Below are 23,245 nucleotides of genomic sequence, written 5' to 3' on the forward strand. Positions count from 1 at the left end.
AGGAAGAGTAAGAAATATTCCTTTATATTTAACCCATTCAGCACTAAATTTCCTTTGCAGTTAATGAACATGATGGTCTCAGTTTGTTAATTAAGAGTAGTAAAAGATTCAAAACAGACACAAACAAGTACTTTAATCAAGGTAGCTGATGGCAGTTTCTTTAATATTAAAAATTTTGTTGGTTTTCCAACAATAGCGAGCACTGTAACAATTCTCTGAAGGGTCAAAAGCCAGGATTATTTCAGAGGGACCTCAAACCAACACCGTGGCTGGCTATCTCTGAAATAGAAAGAATATTTGGTACAAAGCGCTCCTGATGTTTTATGATGCATTAGAGACCAAAGAGTATCGAAGACTAGGACAGAGAGAGAGCGTTGCCTTGTATCACCTTCCAAGGGCTTCACAATCTGCAGTTTCTCTGGCAGGTATGAACGGCTGCTGAAAGACATTCCTGAAAACCTCGTGAAATCAGATATCCCAGAAAGGTTGGTTCCCAGTGACATGATGCTTTCGGTCGGTGTTGCAGAGCCACTCGAGATTTCCCCCTTTTCTGCCAGCTCTTGCAACTTCCTCTCCCGCTCATCTTCGAAAAACCTCCTTTCACAGAGATAGTTCTCTCTCCTTAGAGACAGGCGACGGAGAGCTGCCTGTAAATCCCTGGATCCAGGAGTCCCTGGCTGCCCTAGCTTCTTATCACAGTCCTCAATTCTGAAACAGAGGGGTAAAAATAAAGCCACTTATAGTCCATATTTAAACACCAAGCCAAAAAAAAAAAGCCCTGGTCTAATGCTAGCTGAATAATTAACAGATCAACAATCGGAACAACAACGTCAATTCAACACCTCTGGGACTGGAGGCTGAATCCAAGACACACAAAGGGGATTACTTTGAAAAACGTTAGCGAATCTCAACACGCCTGTACACCAGTGAGTGATATTTTCCTTGGGTATGATAAGGGACATCTCAGTGAGGCATTTTGATCAAAGCTGGCAAGCGAGCAATTAATATAAACCTTTTACCTTTTCGTAGAGTCATACAGCACGGAAAGAGACCATTCCGTACAACTCATCAATGCAGACCAAGTTTCCCAAACAAAATGAGTCCCTTGGGCCCATATCCCTCGAAACCCTTTCTGTTCATGTCTATACAAATATCTTTCAAATGTCTTAAAAGTACTTCCATCTACCACTTCCTCTGGCAGCTCATTCCACATTTAAACTATCCTGTGTCAAAACGTTGCCCCTCAGGTCCCTTTTAAATGTTTGATCAGAGTGCTGGTGTCTGTAGCTGGTGACAGTGTCTCCTCTGAACAGTTTACTGATGAGAGTCGAGGGTGGGTGTGGAATTAAAGCCAGTTTGGATCACTTTGAAACATTTTCTTTGAGTTTCCGATCAACTCTGGCTAATCTCAAATTTAGCAAGGCTCATGAAAACGTCACTTAGGGGAACGCTGAACCAGTTCCGCTTCTTTCTCTCCCATTGCCTGGGGGCAATCATTCTTTTATACAAAGTACCATCAGCCATGGGCTGGTATCCAAAAGATCAGTCTGGTTTCAAAAAGGATTAAGCCCAAAATTTCACCGGAACAGAACATGAATCAATTAAATATTGATCAAGGGAGATGAAATGAGTTTTACCAATCAGGGAAAGGAGAGGGCAAAGATCTATTTACTTCACAATTTAATTCATGCTAATTCATTAAACAGTTCACTGTTTGATTTATTTTACATACCCTTCAGTATTTTTATATGTCTCTGATCAGCGCCAGCATGTCAAAATGAAAGAGCTGCTTCCAATTGTGGACTGGAATGCCACAGACTTTGACTATTTGATCCATCAGGAATGTACCTACTATTCCAAAGCATATTCCATTTATTCCAACCCCCCAACTCTTTCTGCAATCCCTGGAGCATTTTCTCCTTCAAATATTTATCCCATTCCCAGTTGGGCATTAATATCGGATCCAAATATACCACCCTCTCGGGCAGTGCACTCCAAATCCTAGCCACTCATTGCATTTAAAAAAAAAGCATTTCCTTACATCACAAAAGCAAAAACTTACTACAGATGCTGGAAACAAAAGCAGAAAACACTAGATTGTTATGTCATCAACCTGAAACATTAACAGTTCTCTCTGTCCACATATTCTATCCATCTTTCCTGAGCATTTCAGCAATTTCTGCTTTTATTTCCTCTCGTCAACTGTGGCTCGTGTCAATTGCTTTAAATCTGTGTGCCCTTATCATTGACCCTTCATCCGCTAACAACAGATTTACTTTATAGAAGCAAGCCATTCAGCCCTTCAAATCCACATCAATCCTTCGAAGAGCATCCAATCCAGACCCACTCCCTTACTCTATTGCCCTACATTTCCCATGGTTAATCCAGCTGGCCTGCACATTCCCGGACACTACAGGCAATTTCTCATGGCCAATCCACCTAACCTGCACATCTTTGAACTGTGGGAGCACCCAGAGGAAACCCACGCAGACAAAGGGAGAACATGCAAACTTCAGACAGTCGCCCAAGGTTGGAATCAAATCCAGGTCCCAGGCACGATGAGGCAGCAGTGCTAACCATTGAGCCACTGTACCATTTCAAACTCATGTGTTCCCCAGCCCCTTCTAGAAAGCAGCAACAATTACTGGGACACAGTGCTGGAGACAGGATAAAATGCTAACTTATTTTGCTTCAAGACAACTTGAGACGGGAGGCACCAGATTCAAAATTTAGGTACGTGAAAAGAATTCAAGATTCTCAGGAGTGCAATGGGACAAGGTCTGGTGCGAGATTGCAGACTGTTGTTGGAAAACCACAGCAGGCACCATCATTATGAACAAACTGTGGACAGGTGAATTCAATTAAAACTGCATTTGGTCTCCTTCCAGTGGCACAGGAAATTTCAACACTGTCTCATAGAAGTCACAGAAGGTTTATATCACAGAACGAGGCCGCTCGGCCCATTATGCCTGTGATGCCCAAAAATCAAGCTCCAATTTCCAGCCTTTGGCCATATCCCTGGAGGTTACCGGTACCTATCCTGACATCTGCTCTATTAGGCAGTGAGTCCAAGACCCTGAACTTCTTCCCACCCATTCCTCCCCCCCCACCCCCCCCGAATCATCTCTGCTCTAATTGTTCTCCCAATTGCTTAAACCAACGTCCCTAGTCACTGACCACACCACTAAAAGTTAGGTTCTTTTCATCCCATCTTTTCTCATAAAGATGTAGATCTCAATCAAATCTTTCACCAGTCTCCTCTGTTCCAAGGAGAATGACCTGCAACTTATCCAATTTTTCCTCATAGCTGCCTTTTTCCAGTCCTGGCAACATCCTGGATTCTCTCGTCTGCCTCCTCTCTATTATGATAACACTCATACACTTATGCAGTGACGTGCCAGTGGCATAACCTTGCGCGCTTTTGGGAAGACTCCCGCTTAACTGAACATTAAACACCTTGGTTAAACTATGAGAGGTGCCTCACTCATACAAGTGCACACCCTATCACAATCAAGATGTGACCTCCATTCCTTTATCTTTGAAATGATCTGAACAAAAAAAAAGAAAAACTCCAGTTTGCAGTCAATATCTCTTACCCTATTTCATTTGATTCTGTTTCTAAAAGGATGCTGTTCGTCTTGTTGTCTATGACTATATTGGTGATGTCACCACCGTGGAAACTAGACCGAGGAGTGCTGATACAGCTTGAGAAGCCAGAGTTCATTGCTGAGGACTGGTTAGACCCTGGGATGTTCATTGGTGACGGTGCCTGCGATCTTTGTCTCACAGCTTGATTCACTGTGCGTACAGTTTCAAACACCCGTTTTTGCTGATGTCTGCAGGAATAACAAAGCTGTTAACAGGCTGATCACTGCTGCGCTTGGCACACACGTACAGAAAGTGCTGGGGCTGCAACATGGTGCACATTTGCTACACAACTCCTCATAGCTGACAATTAACCTGCAAATTAATTTGCAGGTTAAGAAACAGGACTGTACATTGTGGCAGCTTCTGGACACGAAGGCAAGATTTGCATCAAGGTAGATGAAGCAAACCGAATTTTCCACTGGCATTTCTCGACCCGTGAAAATAGAATGTGCCATGAATGAAATGAATTGTTCCTATTGCAGAATATGTTTTCACTGAATGCATTGATTTGTGGATCTAGGGTAGGTGATGGCCTAGTGGTATTATTGCTGTACTGTTAATCCAGAGACCCTGATAACGTTCTGGGAACATAGGTTCGAATCCTGCCATGACAAATGGTTGAATTTAATTCAATAAAAATCTGGAATTAAGAAACCTAATGATAAGCATGAATCGATTGTCGATTGTCAGAAAAACCCACCTGGTTTACTTATGTCCTTTATGGAAAGAAATTGCCAGCCTTATCTGGTCTGGCCTATATGCGACTCCAGACCCACAGCATGTGGTTGACTCTCTGCTGCCCTCTGGGCAAGTAGAGTTGGCCAATAAATGCTGGTCTAGCCAGTGATGTCCTCATCCCGTGAATGAAATTTAAAAATCGTTCCACTATTTCCATAATTCCACCAAATGAAGCTTGTTTTGAGGCTAAATGTGGACAATATGGAAGAAGTCACCAAAATCTTAAGAATCAAGGGTCAATAAGAAAAGGCTTGCATTTACACTCCTGACTGTAGAACAGCCAAAAACACTTCCAATGAAGTGTGTCGTGAAGTGTAATCACTGTTGGAAATGCAGTCTTGCACATAAAAGCTTCCATCAACAGCAATGCATTAATGACCAGATAACACCACTTTTTGTAAAGCAGAACAGGTCGACTGAAGGATGAATAATAGTCAGGACCCTGGAAATAGTTCCTCTGTCCTTCTTTGAAATAGTGCCATGGGATAACTTAATCCACTTGAGGGGTCAGATGAGGACTAGGTTAACACCGTACCCAAAGTTCAGCAAGATACTTTTTAAAAATGAATACGTTCAATTTACACTGTGATTTGTTAGAACCTAACTCTGTTAAGATGCTAAGAAAAATAGACGTTGGGATTGAGCTAATTATATCAACAAAGAACAGTACAGCACAGGAACAGGCCCTTTGGCCTCCAACTCTACATTTTGCCCTTCCATGTTAAAACTGTCTTCACAAAGAAGAAAGAAATTAGTCTTATTTTCTTTTTACTTCAGTTCAATTTGTTTGTTGTTTTTGCCAAAAGAATATTAAAAGAGAGAGGGATCTTGTGCCTCAGAACATCCAGATTCAACCTCCAGCTACCTCGAATGTGTCATAGTGTGACTCGATATTGGTGAATCAGATGGATATTTGTGAATATTAACAGTGACTAACATGGTCACTGTTAGGCTAGATTTTTATTCCAGATTTTGTTTGCTAATTAAATTCGAATTTCACCATCTGCCATAATGGATTTGAACTCACGTCCCCACAACAGTAGCTTGAAGCTCGGGATTGTTCTAATGTCCAGTGGCATTACCAATAGTCCATTGCCACTCCTGATCAAGACATGTAATATCCTGATGGGACTTTTGGTAGGGTGGGATTCTAAGACAATGCACAGAGTAGAATGAGGGGGCACAATTTAAGAATAATGGGTTTTCAGTTTATGACAGAGAAGGGGATGTTTTCTCTCAGAGGGTCATGCATCTTTAGAAGTCTGCCTCCATCACACTCTGGGGAACAGAATTTTTTTTTTTAAGGGGAGATGGATTCTTATCTAACAAAGGAATCAAAGATTAATCAGGTCAGGTGAGAATGTGGAGACTGAGCTCATAATCAGATCAGGCATTATTTTACCGAATGGCCTCCCCTGCTTCATATGTTTAAATGGCCTAGGCCTGGTCGTATTCATTAAACAGATAACAGGAACACAGGTACAGGAGCAGGCTGTTCAGCCGCTCAAACCTGTTACACCATTCAATTACATCATGGCTGACCTGTACACCAGCCTTTGGCCCATATCCCTTAATACATTTGCTTAACAAAACAAATAATCTATCTCAGATTTAAAATTAACAGATCCTGTTACCACTCCCATTTGTGGTAGTGCTCCAAACATCTAACAACCTGTGTGTATACAAGTGCTTCCTAACATCTGTCCTGAACAATCTGGCCCCAATTTTTAGACTATGGCCCCTAGTTCTAGAATCCCTAACTATCTACCCTGTCTTTTCCTACTAGTGTGATATAACACAAGATTTAAAATGCCAGATTGTTCAAGTTTTTTTTTTAAAAAGATATATGTTCACATATTGTTAGTAGAAAGATTTGCAGCAAAACTATTTACTTCTGTACCATAAATGTTTTTGCACCATTTGAAACATGACTTTGTGCCCTGCTGAGGGTCTTAGAGATACGGCTAAACTACTTTAAATACTTTTCAAGAACATAGCTGAGCTTCGGCTGTATTCCAAACTAAACAAATTTTAATTATTTATTTGTGTACATACAACAGCTGTGTTAGGTAAAACACAAGGGATTGTGGAAACTGAGTCATATGCATATCAGGCCAAACTAGATATGAAAATGCAGTGACTTAACTCAGGTAACAAATTCAATTTTGCTGCAATGTTAATAAACAATACCTTTCCCAAATAATGCCCTTTGCTTTCCCATTGTATTACATTATGTACACAACTCTTAGTAATTGAATTTAGCAATGTGGGTCAGTAAACTCACGAACACTCCGTTATGCTTGCACTTGTAAATGAAATTACGTAGTCTCTCAGGCACTGTATACACAATATTTTTTCTATCAATCACTTATCTGCAAAATACACCAGAGTGATCCAGTGGTTAGCACTGCTGCCTCATACTGCCAGGGACCCAGGTTCGATTCCAGGTGACTGCTTGTATAGAATTTGTACATTCTCCCTCTGTCTGCGTGAGTTTCCTCCCACAATCTAAAGATGTGCAGGTTAGGTCATTTGGCCATGTTAAATTGCCCATTGTGTTAAGGGATATGTAGGTTACGTACATTAGTCAGGGGTAAATACAGGATTATAGTGTAGGGAAATGGGTATGGGTGGGTTACTCTTCGTAGGGTCAGTGTGGACTTGTTGGGATGAAGAACTTGTTTCCACACTATAGGGATTCTAATTAAATGAATTTTGGCTTACTGCTAGGCAAACATGAACAGATCTTTCACCTTTAAAAAAACTTCACGTTTAAATAACATAAATATGAATAGTAATATGAATAGCAAATCTCAGGACTCTGCAGCAAGTCACTCAGACTCCCCAAAGCCTGTCCACCATCTACAAGGCACAAGAATGATGAAATAGCCTCTAGGGGCCTGGATGAGTGCAGCTCCAACAACTCTCAAGCAGCTTGACAGGACAAAGAAGCCTATTTGATTTGTACAACATCCAGAAACATGGATGATACGGGCCACTGCTGTTGTGCATCTACAGCTTCGACAGTGACTTCCAGACTTGTCACCTCTACCAGTCAAAATATTGAAAGTTCCTTTTCATCAGCCTACCTGCCATGAACTACAGAAGTTTAAGACGTCAGCTCACTACTACCTTCTCAAAGGCAATTATGAATGGCCAAAAATGTGGAGCTCGGCAATGAGGACCATATCCCGGGAACAAATAAAAACATACAAAAATGCACCAATTGATTTCCAACAGCATAGGGGTCACAGTCCTAGAGACCAGAGGTACAATAAGTATAAGGTATACCTAAAACAGTTCAATGAATGTAAGTGTCAATGGTAAATGAATGAGAACTGGTGCTTAGACCATTCCTAATGGTGAATGAAAGAGTGGTCGGTTGGAAAGCAGTGGTTCTAACGTCATTTTCTCTCTGGTTGAGCTTTGTTCTGCCATAGTCCCAAAACCAGTGGGAAAGTGAATTTTATTTCCCACTAATGACATAAATTACAAGTGTCTGAATTCAAACAAAAAGAGAGCAAAATTCATTGTGCCTGGAACTGCAAGATTCTAAAATGTTAGGGTACGTATTATACTTATGTCCAAATGTCTGTTTTTAAGTTCTTTTGAAATTTGCAGCTCACTATCATTTGTGCTCCTAGAGCACCCAATTTGGGGTAGAAATCCAAATGGTGACAATGTTTCACAGAAGAACTTATACAAAAATTGTAGATGGCAGAGGGTGGTTTCTTGGTTACAGGAGAATGTAGGGGCAGGCAAACAATGACAGTCCAAACCAACTCGTCTCCACATGTGCATACCTATAACCGTGTCAGCAGAGGACTGTGCTTGATCACTCTGTGATGCACAGTGCGTGTTCTTTTTATTTTAAAACAACAAGACCACAACACAGTCAGAGAATAGGAATGTACCCAAGCTAACACAGATTAAAGAAAATTCTAAAAGAAAGGTTATTAAAAAACAGTTTTGCTTTAACATTTTAATGACAGGGGTCCTTCATTAGTTCCAATAAACGGGCAAGTGTTTTGCAAAAATATGTTGAAATTAAGTAGCTATTTTACAAAGTAGTTAAACTCACAACATTTAAGTACATTCTACCTACAGCTATTAACAATATTCAAGCTGGATTTAATTATTTTCAGCTTCTACACAATTGTAAATAATTTGAAATGGTGACAATTACAGAAAGGAAGTGGTTTATAATAAGGGCTGACCAGGTAGAACTTGAGGAGGATTATTTTTTGACAAACAAAAGTTAAAGATTGCTCTTTCAGGACGTACTTTTGTTCCAGGGCAGGTGAGGTGTCCATCTGCAGTTCTTTACGCATCGACCCTTCAATTTCAGCAGCTAAAGAATCCTGTGAAATAAAACCAAACTTGAACCATATAGAAATGTGCACTGGATTAAGTGACAAGGCATCAAAAAGTCCGTTCCTCCAGATCTCCCAAGCTCAGGTTGGCCAAACAATAAATGCTAAAATGACTTTTCTCTCCAGTGGGCAAACTGATAAACTGTACAATGTAAGCTCAAGGAACATCATCTCCTTTTCTGCTTGGGCACTTCACATCCTCGAGGTATTGAGTCCCATAACTCCAGAAACTGACCACATTATATCTGCTCTTCCGTCCACCCCCAGCCTTGTCTAGATTGAGTCTTGTTAGAAAAACAACGAACTACAAATGCTCAAAAATCAGCAATTTTTGTTTGTCTTGTTTACTCTGCTCTTAGTAGAGTATCAATTCTCTCCCTTTCACACCTTAACTCACACCCATTTTACATCACTTTTCCTCTTCCTCCACCATTGACAACACCTTTGTCTTTTGCACTGGGCCTCTGCATCTGCCAGAAGAATACTAAAAAAAAATTCCAACACCTTTTAGCCTTGCAGAGTCACATTGGACACAAATTGTTAACTCATTTTATGTTTCATACCTTGGGCAAGTTAAGATTTCTTAGCTAATACCATTATTTAAGTATTGATGAGAGCACTTTGAACTAATAAGGGACTCACAAGGTAGAGGCTCTAAAGAAAGAATCAATAGCTCTGGCAGGTTCACAACTCTATCAGAATCCATTGCTCAGGCTATAGTCAAGACTGACCATATAGAGGGTGTGCCTTTAGTGTTTAATGGAATTCCACTTGATCACTGCAATCAGGGTCTGGGAAGGCTCAAGGACATGAGAAATTCAATGTCGTGAAAGAAGATTCTTCAATAGCATCATCAGAATGGGAATTTATGCTGTATTCCTCTGATGTTCCAGTTCTGTTATGCAATGTTACAACAAAAGTTATCTTGAAACAGTGGACTATGTCCCTGCCTCTGAGCCAGAAAGCTCTGTGTTCACGGCCTCAATGATCGTGGAGTGGAACATGGTGATAATTAAAGGATATTGGTACATCTATCGAGACTTCATAACCTCAGGAATCACCTTAATGGCTGGTGTAGTAGGCTTTGTGGGCAAAATGCTCCTATTCCTTATGGGTTTTCTTGAATACTTCATCTTAGAATCCCAAAGCATGTTCTGTTTGTTTCACTAAAGCCTGTGGCATGTAAGATGTCCAACAGCTACTCGGCTGGTGATCTTACTGTATTTGGATGTTTCTGTTACTTAGTAACTAACACAGGATAACAGACTTGCAACTTTAATCTGTGCTAAAGAGGAATTATAATGGAGTAGTAAATTCCAGTTAAAGAACAAAGATCACTACAGTACAGGAATAGGTCCTTCAGCCCACCAAATCTATGCGCACACAACACCTTTCCAAACTAAAAAAGTTTGCCTTTTTGACCTGGGCTGTATCCCTCTATTCCCTGCCTATTCTTGTATGTCAAGAAGCCTCTTTAACATTGCTAATGTATCTGCTTCTACCACCTCCTGTGGCAGCACATTCCTGGCACTTACCACCCTCTGTATTAAAAAGAAATTGCCTCTCATCTCCTTTATCCCCATTTATCCTAACTCCACATCTCCTAGTAGCTGACATTTGTACCCTAGGATGAAGGACTCCAACTATCCACCCTATCCACACCTTTCCGAATTTTACAAAATTATATCAAGTCACCCCTCATCCTTCGTCTTTCAAGTGTAAATAAACCAAGTTTGTCCAATCACTCCCTCAGTTAATATCCTCTAAACCAGGCAACATCCTGGTAAATGGTTTCTGTACCCTCTCCAAAGCCTCCACATCCTGGCAACCAGGATTGTATGTGATATTCCAAATGTGGTCTTACTAAAGTTGTATACAGTTGCAACATGACTTACCAATTTTTAATACTCAATGCCCTGACTGATTAAGGCAAGCATACCCAACGCATTCTTGACCATCGTTTCCACTTGTGTTACCACTTTCAGGGAACTGTGGACCTATATGCCTTGATCCCTCTACATTGATGCTTCTAAGTGTTCTGCCATTACTGTATACTAGTCTGGATTAAACTCCATCCATCATTGCTCTGCTCGAGTATCCAGCCTATATGCTGTTGTATCCTCTGGCAATCCTCCAATCTTTGTCTGAAGCCTTGCTAAAGTCCACATTAGCAGAATAAAACTAGCACTCCAAACATGCCCAAACTGAACAGATTGCATGGCAAGTGGACCATTGCAATATGGCCCTTCCACAGGTTTATATTTACCAAAGGGAACAGGCCCAGTGAATGATAGCGTCGTGGTGTGCTGTTTGGCATTGTTTTGTTACGCAGGTTCTTGATTTCCTCCTGTGCTTCGTGCAGCATCTCCATACACTCTGCATATTTGTCCTCCAGCTCTCGCAACTGTGGACAAAAATACACACATCCTAAAGATACACCACTATCATTAAGGCTCGATGGTTGCACAATGACGTAGCAGCAGTAATTAAAAAGTCATTCTCCAAACATTTATTTTGAGTAAATTTCACTTTCCCTTGAACACACAGAACACCAGCCTACAGGGTTACAATAGCATGGAAATGTCAACTTTGCAGTATAGAACTAAAAATATTTACAGCCTATCATTTTGAACAAATGTCATTCCCCTCCAAGTAGTTATTTTACTTTACTACATCATGCACCAATAGCAGTTAAGAGAGGAAGCTATCTATATCTTGGCTGCTAGCATTATACTCATTTTTAAAAAAATCTGTTTGTTTGGAATTGCATTTGCACAGAAGCTTTTTGAGCAAGTGCCTGCTCTGAGTTCTAACAGTGAACACAGCAGCACATCTGAGATCAGGAACTCAATTACACTGGAATCAATCCACAGCCCATGACTCCAACAATATAACTGTGTAAATTTGGAATAAAGAGGAAACATATGCTGGAAATAGTCAACCTATGGACAGGAAGCAAACCAAATATTTCAGGTCATTAATGTTTCGTCAGAATGAAAGATCATTGATCTGACACTTGCTTTGTCCAAGTAGGTTGCTTGAATTGCCATTTTTATATTTTTGTTCTCATTCGAGAATTCACACAGCGCAGGTGATCATTCAGTCCCATCATGTGCTTTCTTGCCTTTCAAATCAGCAAGTTACTTTGGGCATTCTTCTGTGTTCTCTGCACATTCTTCCTTTTCAGACTACCTGTTGAACACAGGTAGTTGAGTCTACCTCCACCATACCCTCGAGCAGTGTTTTCCAAAACCTTAACTATTCACTATGTGTAAAACTATTTTTTAGCTTCGCTTTTGAATCTTCAATCTGTGCTCTCATCCTTGATCCTTTCCCGAATGGGAATTTTCTCCATCTGCTCTCAGAATCCCAACTCTGTCCAGACCCCTCGGTTTTGAATACCTCTATCAAATCGCCTCCCTACCTGCTTTCACCCATGTACACCTTCTCCAACCTATCTTTATAGCTGAAGTTCCTCGTCCCTGCCCAAAACATTCCTGTGCATCTTTTTTTACACATTTTCACAGCCGCCCTAAAGTACAGTGCTCAAAACTGCTTGCAACACATTAGCCGAGACTTAACTAGTGTCTTATGTAAGTTCAACATTCCCCCTGCTCTTTGCACTGTACGGCCGCATTAATAAGGCTAGGACACCCCATGTTGTTATTAACTACTCTGTCAACCCGCCCTGCCATCTTCAATGACCTCTGGACATATTCTGTGTAGCATTCTTCAAGATATGAGACATTCAACAAGGACACTAGATAAGTATTGGGATTTTAAAAGTGTGCAAAGATATGGGGAGGAAGCAGGAGATTGGCACAAGGTAAAGACTAAGTTACTTCATGGAGACCATGACTGACTTACCTCAGCTGTGAGCTGCCGTTGGGCATCTTTAGCTGCACTCAGATGTTGAGTGAGTTCCTCATTTTCTACCGCATACTGCAGCAAAGACAAACCATTCATTAATAATCATCGATCATAGATACAACTTGTGGTGTTAACTACACAGACCAGCTCAGAGCACAACTGCTTCTTTCTAAAACTCTCCGCATTATTCATTGAGTTTTTATAGCAAGCAGGCTCAAGATCTATGGAAAATAATTTAAGAGGGCCTGCTGTCCTGACTGGGTCACAAGAAAGCTGAATTTCCCATACAAAGTGAATATCTCTTGTGTAAGGACTCACTTCCTTTGCTGTTAGCAGCTCTGAACAGGAACATTTCTTTCTGATTTTGGGCCTGGGAAAAATAGGTTCAAAAACTCCAAAACTACATCTGACATTTCCCTAAAACTCGGACATTTCTCATAGCACTTCAGCTCCCCCACATTCAGTCCTGTACAAAGACGTAATTGATGGTTCTTGGACAAGGCTATCTTGGAGGGAAGAAGTAGAGACACAGGAATACTACATAACCTGCTCTAGATGTTGAGAGTTTTGAAGTCCAGTCCGATTAGCTCATTCAAACATTTCTCACTCTGATCATCCTGTGATGTAGTGAAATTATAGTTACAGGTTCCAAATTCCAATGAGAAACTTGGTCAGAACTCAAAGCTGCTTCCAAATATCAGAAGACAATTTGACTACTTTAATTTTGGGCTGATGCTACACCTGAAAGACAATGTTGCAATCTCAAACTTTGTCATATGACTATATTGCGATGGTCTTTACCATGGGTGTTCATGGCTACCTCAACATCGGATTAGATTTGCTGTTTTGATATTCAAAGGTTTAAAAACATTTATTCTATTTGTGCCCCTACCTTTAAACAATATGAATTATGATTAGTGCTTAAATAGGTTACAATGAAACATTAGTTGAATTTGCAAGTTTGTAAGAAACAGAAACAAGATTAGGCCATTTGGCCCCTCAAGCCAACTCTGCTATTCAATAAAACCTTGGCTGATCTGGTTGTGACTTCAATTCCTATCTTTTGCTAACCCTGCATAACCCTGGATTCCTTTGTCAAATTCTCAGAGACAAACTTGAAAGTTGCACATATTTAAAATTTTAAACAGTTAACAAAAATGATATTTGGTAATACGCTCACAGCATGTATGCAATCAGTCTGTGTCTCCCCAAGCAAGTAGTACAATAAATATGTAGACACCGCAAAATTCTTTCAGTGAATAAAATTACTAAAATCAAGTCTTTTATCTCAGTGATCCCTAGACATGTCACAGAACAAAGATTTTAAAAGCAATTATCGTATTTTGACTACATGCACTCCTTTCTTTCAAAGATAGCATCAGTTCTTTGGGGCAATATCCTGTTCAGAATATTGATAGCAATCGGTATTAATTATTTTTATATATTCAATCTCGGGATTAGAGCATCACTGGTGAAGCCAGCATTTATTGTCCATCCCCAACTGCAATTAAGAGTTAACCTACATTACTGTTGGTCTCGGGTAATTAATCAGTGCCATTTTTTAAAAATCAATTGACTGGCTATAACCATAAGTTAAAAATTCCATCATTTTCTCCTCAAAGATTTAGAGTACAAATGGCCCTGCACTGGGGTGATAGTTCACAACTCTTAAATGAAGACCCTTGGAACATTATTAAAGTTTGATATGGAGACGTTCCACATCATAAACGGAGTCTCATAACTCATTAACAAAAGTGTCAAGGCAGAGACGAGGAAACAAATGTATCATCAGCTTACAGCTTTTGACTTTTTCTGCAAGTCGACTATTTGTGATAGAAGATGAGTAATTTCCTCTTGTTGTCGCGCTGAGTCTTCAGTCTTCTTTGCGAGTTCCTCTGCAAGATTGACGAGTTGTAGATTTGCATCCCCTGGACAATTAGGTAAGAGAAGCAGAGTCAACTATGCACTCAGAATATCAAACACAGTTCAGTCAAAGAACAACATAAAAGGATGCTATTCTACCAGGTATGGCCACCTGCTCCCTCCAGCTGTCAGCCCAGAGGAGCAGTAGCCACAACACTGAGGAGAAACATAGGTAGTCATGATTTGGAGGTGCCAGTGTTGGACGGGGGTGTACTAAGTTAAAAATCACACAACACTAGGTACTAAATCAACAAGTTTATTTGGAAGCTTTCGGAGCACTGCTTTTGGACAACCACCTGATGAAGGAGCAGCACTCCGAAAGTAAGTGCTTCTAAATATACCTGTTGGACTATAACCTGGTGTTGTGATTTTTAACAAGAAAGACAGGGGAAACCTCTGCAGGGAAATGGTTAGGCTATAGAAATTCATCCTCCTTGCCCAAGAATCCCTCCAGTGTGAAAACAGACCATTTGGTCCAACAAATCCACACCTACTCTCTGAACAGTATCCTACCCAGATTCCAACTCTATCCTATCCCTGTAACCCCATACTTCCCAAAGCTAATTCACCCAACCTGCATACAATGGGCAATTTGGCATGGCCAATCCACCTAACCTGCACATCTATAGACTGTGGGAGGAAATTGGAGCAACCAGAGGAAATCCATGCAGACACGGGGAGAATGCGCAAACTCCACACAGTCGCCTGAGGCTGCAATTGAACGCGGGTCCCTGGTGCTGTGAGGCAGAAGTGCTAACCAGCGTGCCAAACCCATCTTTTTATTGCAGAACACACTCTAACCCCTCCCCACACTGCTGCTGGAAGCCATCACCATTCAGCTAACAGACTATTCAGGAAAGATATTAGGGAGCATTTCTACAATAAGAGCGGTGGTGGTTTGGAACGCTCTTCCACAAATGGCAACTGATGCAGGATCAATTAATTTTAAATCTGAGGTAGACAAATGTTTGTTAAGCAAAAGATGCCCAGGGACATGGGCCAAAAGGCAAGCGTAGAGAGTAAGGCCACAGATCAGCGATGATCTCATTGAATGATGGAACAGGCTCGAGGGCTGAATGGCCTATACTGGTGCCTTTGTTCCTATTCAAATTGCAAGATAAGTGAGGAATTGGCAGATTTATCCACTATTGGTAATATGCTCACAGAACTACCAAATGGCCTCTATTTAGGCCTTTGTTGCCCACCATCAAGTTAATAATAATCTAATAGTTAATCATTTGTTAGAAATTGATTAACTCAATGGTTTAAAACATTTAGCACAGTAAAACACAAGTCGTGAAGCATTTGTTACAGCAACCAACTGATTTGTGTGTGGCTTGCATACACACAGCAAACTAATTGGTACAGTCATAACCATTAAGGACTAAATATTTTTCCTTTCTGGACTATAAACTGAAATCGAAGCATGACTGCTGGTTTGCTGAAATACCAGGAGAGATTTGCAACTTAGAAAAATCAAGTGGTGCACATTTTTAGCTCCGCAAAGCAAGACTACTTTTCTGAGCAATGAGGGGGATTCCCTTTACACGGCATAGCAATAAGAGTCTGTGTTAAAGAATGACTGCCTGACAATAGCTCTCTGACTGGGTGAGCTACAGTTTGTTACAAAGGTCTAAGTGCAGTACGGCCAGAGGCATTGTGATACCAGGTGTGAAATATGTTACATTTAATATAATTTACTTTGGATTTGTGAATTTTGAACTAGTGGTTTATGGGTTGTGTAAATCTATCAAGAGGGCAATGATTAATTGGCAAGTATTTCTATGGACATGGTAATTTATTTTAAAACACTAGTCAGGAGACTTTCTGAACACTGACGAGATGTTTAGATTGGGAGAGTTTACAATTGAACAAAGTAAACAGTGAAGTCCATTAAGATTTTAGATTAGATTAGATTAGATTACAGTGTGGAAACAGGCCCTTCGGCCCAACAAGTCCACACTGACCTGCCAAAGCGCAACCCATCCATACCCCTACATTTACCCCTTACCTAACACTACGGGCAATTTAGCATGGCCAATTCACCTGACCTGCACATCTTCGGACTGTGGGAGGAAACCGGAGCACCCGGAGGAAACCCACGCAGACACAGGGAGAACGTGCAAACTCCACACAGTCAGTTGGAGATTTCATAGACAGTTCCATGCTCTTTAGTATCTATGCATGCAAGAATCCCTATTGCAGATCCACAAATACAATTAGGTAGAGCAAAAAAACTAATAACCTCCAATTGATGCCAGAGTTGGAAGAATCTGTAATTACTCCTTTGGGCCAAAGGGAAACATACATAGCTTGGGCTAAAAAAAGGCTCGAGTTTCAGTTAGGGCAGGTTTACAAAAGCCTTGGGTGAAGCTGGATGTGTAAAACAGTTGCTGCCGAGAATCAGTTTAGGACTGTTAAGCAGTAGGTCACATTACTGTATATTATTTAGTTTATAAATCCAAATTACAAAGCATTTGGTTACAACAGTGAGGGAGTCTCATGACGGGTAACTGAAAGCACAGTTAAATCAAGACTTAAATTGAGATGTGAAAGGGAAGGGAATTCTCCCTAGTGGGAGTACTGCAAAGGAGTGCTTTTGAGTTTAATGGAATTGCATTTTACCGTGTTCCAAAATATTTTGTATTTAATGTTAAATGTAAATATTTTAGATTAGTCTATCTTCATTGCCATTGCGTAGTAAACTTATTTTATTGTTAAACCCAAATCTGCAACTTTGATAGTCTTTAACTGAAACGCAGACAATCTCCTTAAAACAAACATTATCCAACAAGTCAGATTTCAACATGGGACGAGACTAGTCCAATAATGACATCAGCCGGGATCATTACATCCAGAGACTGTGTATTGAGCATCTCTCTCTTCTACCCTCTCCATGTTGGTGAAAAGACAAGTGAAGAACAATCATCACTTTATAGACAACAGCGGGTTATTACTTCTAAAAATAAAAAGAAACAATTAACTCACGATTGAAATTTGGACTTGGGATCTTAAGAATTTTGTTTACCCTGCCTGTATTCTTCCTCTACCCATACACAGTGTTAAGCATTTTGCCTTTTGTCTGTCTTAAATGTGTGTGTGTGTGCAGGGGAAAAGAGGGAGTTGCTATGTGTGTGAATGTTTGGGGTTTTTAAAAGGGGTATAGTTAAGTGACATAGAAATAAATTAGGAATCTATTCTGTCATTTATTAAAGTTAATTGTGTTACAATAAAGTGTTGTTTTCTGTTAAATGACTAAACCTGAAATGAATTACTTTTGCCCTGAATAGCAGTCGGGCAAAGTGGTTATCTTGATGGACTCATTGAGATGTTACATATTTTGCAAGTTTGCAGATCAGGGGAACAAAATTATCAGTGCAGTTTTCCCAGTTATTATACAATATTCTGTACACAACACAGAACTCCAAAAATGGAAATGTGTTGCTAGAAAAGCGCAGCAGGTCAGGCAGCATCTAGGGAACAGGAGAATCGACGTTTCGGGCATCAGCCCTTCATCGGGCTAATGCCCGAAACGTCGATTCTCCTGTTCCCTAGACGCTGCCTGACTTGCTGCGCTTTTCCAGCAACACATTTCCATCTCTGATCTCCAGCATCTGCAGACCTCACTTTCTCCTCACAGAACTCCAAAAGGTGAGCTCTCTTCAAGGCAAGGTACATGAACAGTACCCATCTGTTTCAGTCGGGCAGTCTAACCACGTCAAGTACTGTCATCTGCAAAATGCTCCAAGGAGAAGATCCCATGAGGAAGCCAATCAAGTTTGACTCCTCTCAATCTTTTTTTTAAAACTGGCTTCCCCCTTCCACCTTCTATTCTACCTTCTGATGGCCAGTAAAAGTCAGTTCCATATTGCAGTATAAGACATTCACTTGGGAAGAGGAAGGGTGACTGTTGAAGATCAGACATGAGGGGAAATACTGTATGTTTATAAAGCCATTGTGCTAACTTTAAATTTATACATGTTAGAGGCAAAGTTGAGGCATATGAAAGGCTAGTTTCGAAAGTTTTAGATCTTGATGTTAATATTTTTATTTCTTCTATTTTATTTCAGATGGTGAAGCTGACTGTAAATTGCATCAGTGGAAGATGAAAGGTGAGCTGTGTATTATGCTTCATAGAACTGAAGTGTGTACAATATTAGCGATTCAAAACAAAACAAATTTTGCTTAATTGTTTCACTTACAGCTTATTTCTATTACCAGGGAAAACCTTGCAATAAATGAGCCTAAATCCAAAATTGTTCTAAGCTCAGTGACCTACTACGGATCTAGGCACAGTATGGCCTCAATTTTAAAAACCATTCCATTTTTAAAATCTCTTCATAGCTTTGCCCTTCTATTTCACCATAGCTTACTCCAACACAAGCCTTCTGAAATCTTGGCACATCCCCAATCCTCCTCACTCCACAATTGGCAGTTACACCTTTAGGTGTCATGACCCTAAGCTCCAGAATTCTCTCCCTAATCCTCTTAAGATCTTTTAAGACTCTCCATAAAACCTATCTTTTTGATCTAGATTTTGGAAACCACCTAATATCTCTTACGCAGGGTAGTGTCATTCTTTGCCTGATGGTTATTGACTGCAGTAACCACAATGGAATGTTTTACTACTTTAGAGGGGTGTTAAAAATACAAGTGGTTGTTGAAAAGCTTGCATTTTTGATATATTGCAGAACCTTCCCAGCAACTAAGTTGACGTCAAAAGATTCAAAGGTGACTGATGCATTGCTTTTGATCTTAACCTTGACTTTTGATTACAAAATCATCTGGGTGCAAGTAGCCATAAAATATCCTGCATTTAAAAAATATTGTATATGAGATTCCCTACAGTGTGGAAACAGGCCCTTCAGTGCAACAAGTCTACACCAACCCTCCGAAGAGTAACCTACAAAAACCCATTTCCCTCTGACAAATACACCTAACATTATGGGCAATTTAGCATGGCCAATTCACCTGATCTGCACATCTTTGGACTGTGGGAGAAAACTGGAGCACCTGGAGGAAATCCATGCAGACATTGGGAGAACGTGCAAACGCCACAAAGAGTCACCCGAGGCTGGAATCGAACCCAGGTCCCTGGCACAGTGCGGCAGCAGTGCTAACCATGCCACCCGCTGTAGGTGAGTCATACACAGGATGGGGGAAATGATTAGTCATTTGAAATGACTAATTTTGTAGGATTGTCCTGGCACTTGAAACATACTTAGCTCCTTCACACAGTCATTGACAAGTTGCTGCTCCTTCTCTTCGTATGAAATGGTCTCAGTCTGCAGATGACAAGTCTGAATGTCAAGATAAAAATGCATTGTATTACAATACAGATAACAGTTTCACCAAATTTTTTTATTATTAGTTATTATAATGTTTCAGGATGTATCGTAGATGATTAAATAACAAACTTTGGCTCCTCTACATTACTATGTGACAGTGGAGAAATACTACACAAGCAACAATAGTACGCACATCTCTTCTGGCCAATAGAAGGTTACCAAGGAGGTTAATGCAAAGGTTTCTAAACGCTCATCAGCAACAAAAGTCTCTTTTAGACTGTGGAGTAAAAGGTTAGCTATCATTTTTATTCTGATGATAATTCCTTACACACCTGCATAGCAGTCTGTCACAATAAAGCCAATTCACACAGAATGGAACCAGAATGCATAGGGTTTCAGAGTTGCTGCCTCTTACACTCCCCTGTATGTAGTCTATACATTCAAGAGATATTGAAGTTCACTGACAAGGGTATGGACTACTGTCTATCAACAAGCCACTGAAATAAATCTGTGGTGGTTATTACTATGGACTGTGTGGCCAAGATAAACAGAGTAGATTCCGCACATGTAAGCTCCCTCAGATGACAAAGAACTGCCTCTATTTACATGTATGGGTGTTGATACTTCTGCTGGGATTAACCAGCTTCTATTTCAGATTTTCTAGCATTGGTATTGTGCTCCACTTTGATGTGCTACAGGAACTTCGTAACAAAACTGTTGAAACTTTACTTATCAACTTATGAACACTTCACATGCTAAGCCACTGTTGTACAAAACAATGTACCCATCCTCATGCATAAAGTACCCAATTCTGACTGGCCAACCAGAAAGAAAAGGTTTAGAGTGGGAGCTAACAATTAATCATTTCTCCACATGGGATTAGAATCATTAGTTAGTTATTGACGGACACAGACTTGATGGGTTGAAGTGCTTTTTTGCTGTACTGTAGATGCCTGATGATTCTACAACTCTAAGCCAGGGAGAATTGATGAAAAAGCAAAGCACTCAACCAAAATAAACTTTGCATAACTAGCAAAATAAAGCTATCTGATTTCTCTTCATTCCAAACAAGCGGTGTGTAGAGGCCCAATAAAGCATTAAGCCTGGCCACTGCAATTCTGACTGTAACCAACATCAACTGCAATCCTAGTTGCATGACAGATTAATAAAAAAAAACTACAAATGCAGACATTCCTTAGTTCAATAATATTTTCATCTGGCTTTGATTTGAATGGGAGTGGAAAACAGATTTCTTTTACCTCTGTCCTTAAAACAACATTTTCTTCTTCCAGATCCTTCAGCTTCCTTTGAAGAGAGTCCAAATGAAAATAATTCTGTACAGATGAGGTAGACTCAATCCGTCTCAACCTGAGGGTATAACAAACAAAAAAAAACCTCAAGATCATTTTGTGCTCATTTGTTCATAACAAAGGTTTTACTCATTTACAAAATCAGTCTCAAGAAATAAACCACAATTAAGTTTTTGTTAATACTTAGAAAAATGTAGCCTGCGACAAATTAAAATTTTAAACAAATATTTTTATAAAATATCATTTGATCACATTGAACTTGAGGCTTGCTAGAAAAAAAAGACACATTTTATTCTAGTTTTTTTTAACCTTCCATTCATCAGTCTTGCAAATTGTCCTGAGGACTACAAGACAAAAAGCTTCAACAGGGTGTGCTTTTTTTCAAGCAATGCTAAGTGCCTTGATTTGCTATAAAACAGAAACCACATTTAATGATTTCTACTGACATCCAACTACATTTTTTACTCACAGAATGTGGCATCACTGCCTACAAGACCATAAGGTACAGGAGCAGAAATACATCATTTGGCCCATTGAGTCAGCTCCACCATTCAATGAGATTACATTGTTCTGATAATCCTCAACCCCATTTTCCTGCATTTCCTTTTAATCCTTACCCAAATAAAAATCTGTCGAGTTCAACCTTGAATAAACTTCATGACACAGCCTTGACAGCCTTTTGCGGTGAAGATTTTCTACCCTCTGACAGAAGAAATTCCTTATCGGTATCTTTCACGGGCAAGCTCAACCTGAGATTATGCCCTCTGATCCTAGACTGTTCCACAAGGGGAATTACTTTTCCACTCCTATCCTGTCAAATTGCCTAAGAATCTCTCATTCTGTGAAATTCCAACGAGCACAGGCCCAGCCTAGTCAACCTTCCCTTATAAGGTAGTACTCTATAGCTACTACCAGCCCTAGTGAATAAAAACCGAAAGAACCGCGGATGCTGTAAATCAGAAATAAAAACAGAAGTTGCTGAAAAAGCTCAGTAGGTCTGACAGCACCTGTGAAGAGAAATCAGAGTTAACGTTTCAGGTCCAGCAACCCTTACTCACAACTAGCCTAGTGAACCTTCTCGGACTGTCTCCAATGCTAGTCCATCTTTCCTTGGGGAAGTGGACCAAAACAGTTCACAGTATTCCAGCTGTGGGTTGACTAAAACAATGTCTAGCAACCTCCCTACTTTCATACTCCATCTCTTCGGAATAAAAACCATCACTCCATTTGCTATCCGCAAAAGATAATGGTAAACTGTCTTCATGCACATTGTAGTATAACAGGGCAGAATATCTTAGTGGAAACAATTTCTTTATGCCAGTTTAGCATTACAGGAATGGCCAAATTTTATTGGGCAATTTCCTGGCCATTGATCACACTTAACCCAAAACACTGATGTCACTCTTATAAAACCACATTTTAAAGACCAACAGCTCTACGCCATCACCTTGCCAATGTTAAAAGTGCCATTGTCAGGACCATCAGATATAATTTTAATCCCTTGTTACACTTTTTTAATCCATTTGTTGGACACGAGTGTCACTGGCTGGGTCAACATTTATTTCCCATCTCTAATTACCCTCAAGGAAATGGTGCTGAGCTGCCTTCTTGATCCACTGCAGTCTATTTTACATTCACGTTAAAATGGCTCTCTCCTGGTGTCAAAGAAAAAAATTACAAAATGTCTGAATTGAAGACTTTTTTTTTAAAAAAAGAAAGATTTCAGGCACAGGTATCCATGTTTAGATTAGACTACTTACAGTGTGGAAGCAGGTCCTCCGGCTCAACAAGTCCTCACCGACCCTCCGAAGAGCAATCCACCCAGACCCATTCCCCTAAATTTACCCCTTACCTAACACTACGGGCAATTTAGCTTGGCCAATTCGCCTAACCTGCACATCTTTGGACTGTGGGAGGAAACTGGAGCACTCAGAAGAAACCCACGCAGACACGGGGAGAATGTGCAAACTCCACACAGACAGTTGCCTGAGGCAGGAATTGAACCCAGGTCTCTGGCGCTGTGAGGCTGCCATGTCATCCACGTTATTAAAACAAAATGCACTAGTACTCACAGCTAATTATTGATAATTTTCAT

The 23,245-nt window shown here is 40.2% G+C and overlaps 1 protein-coding gene across 8 annotated transcripts in view; it reads right to left on the minus strand.

The window, feature by feature from the left end:
• The window catches only part of trak1a (trafficking protein, kinesin binding 1a), a 202,822-nt gene that overhangs the window by 14,917 nt on the left and 164,660 nt on the right, over positions 1-23,245 (minus strand). For all 8 annotated transcript variants that reach the window (XM_043719533.1, XM_043719532.1, XM_043719531.1 and 5 more), the window contains 8 exons: positions 21,100-21,208; positions 19,774-19,852; positions 14,427-14,557; positions 12,627-12,701; positions 11,026-11,163; positions 8,671-8,747; positions 3,597-3,836; positions 389-708 (listed from right to left, as the gene is read on the minus strand). In XM_043719533.1, the coding sequence (XP_043575468.1) occupies positions 389-708; positions 3,597-3,836; positions 8,671-8,747; positions 11,026-11,163; positions 12,627-12,701; positions 14,427-14,557; positions 19,774-19,852; positions 21,100-21,208 (1,169 nt within the window). The remainder of the gene's footprint in view (positions 1-388; positions 709-3,596; positions 3,837-8,670; positions 8,748-11,025; positions 11,164-12,626; positions 12,702-14,426; positions 14,558-19,773; positions 19,853-21,099; positions 21,209-23,245) is intronic.

Source organism: Chiloscyllium plagiosum, chromosome 29, assembly GCF_004010195.1.
Source record: "Chiloscyllium plagiosum isolate BGI_BamShark_2017 chromosome 29, ASM401019v2, whole genome shotgun sequence".
NCBI lineage: Eukaryota > Metazoa > Chordata > Chondrichthyes > Orectolobiformes > Hemiscylliidae > Chiloscyllium > Chiloscyllium plagiosum.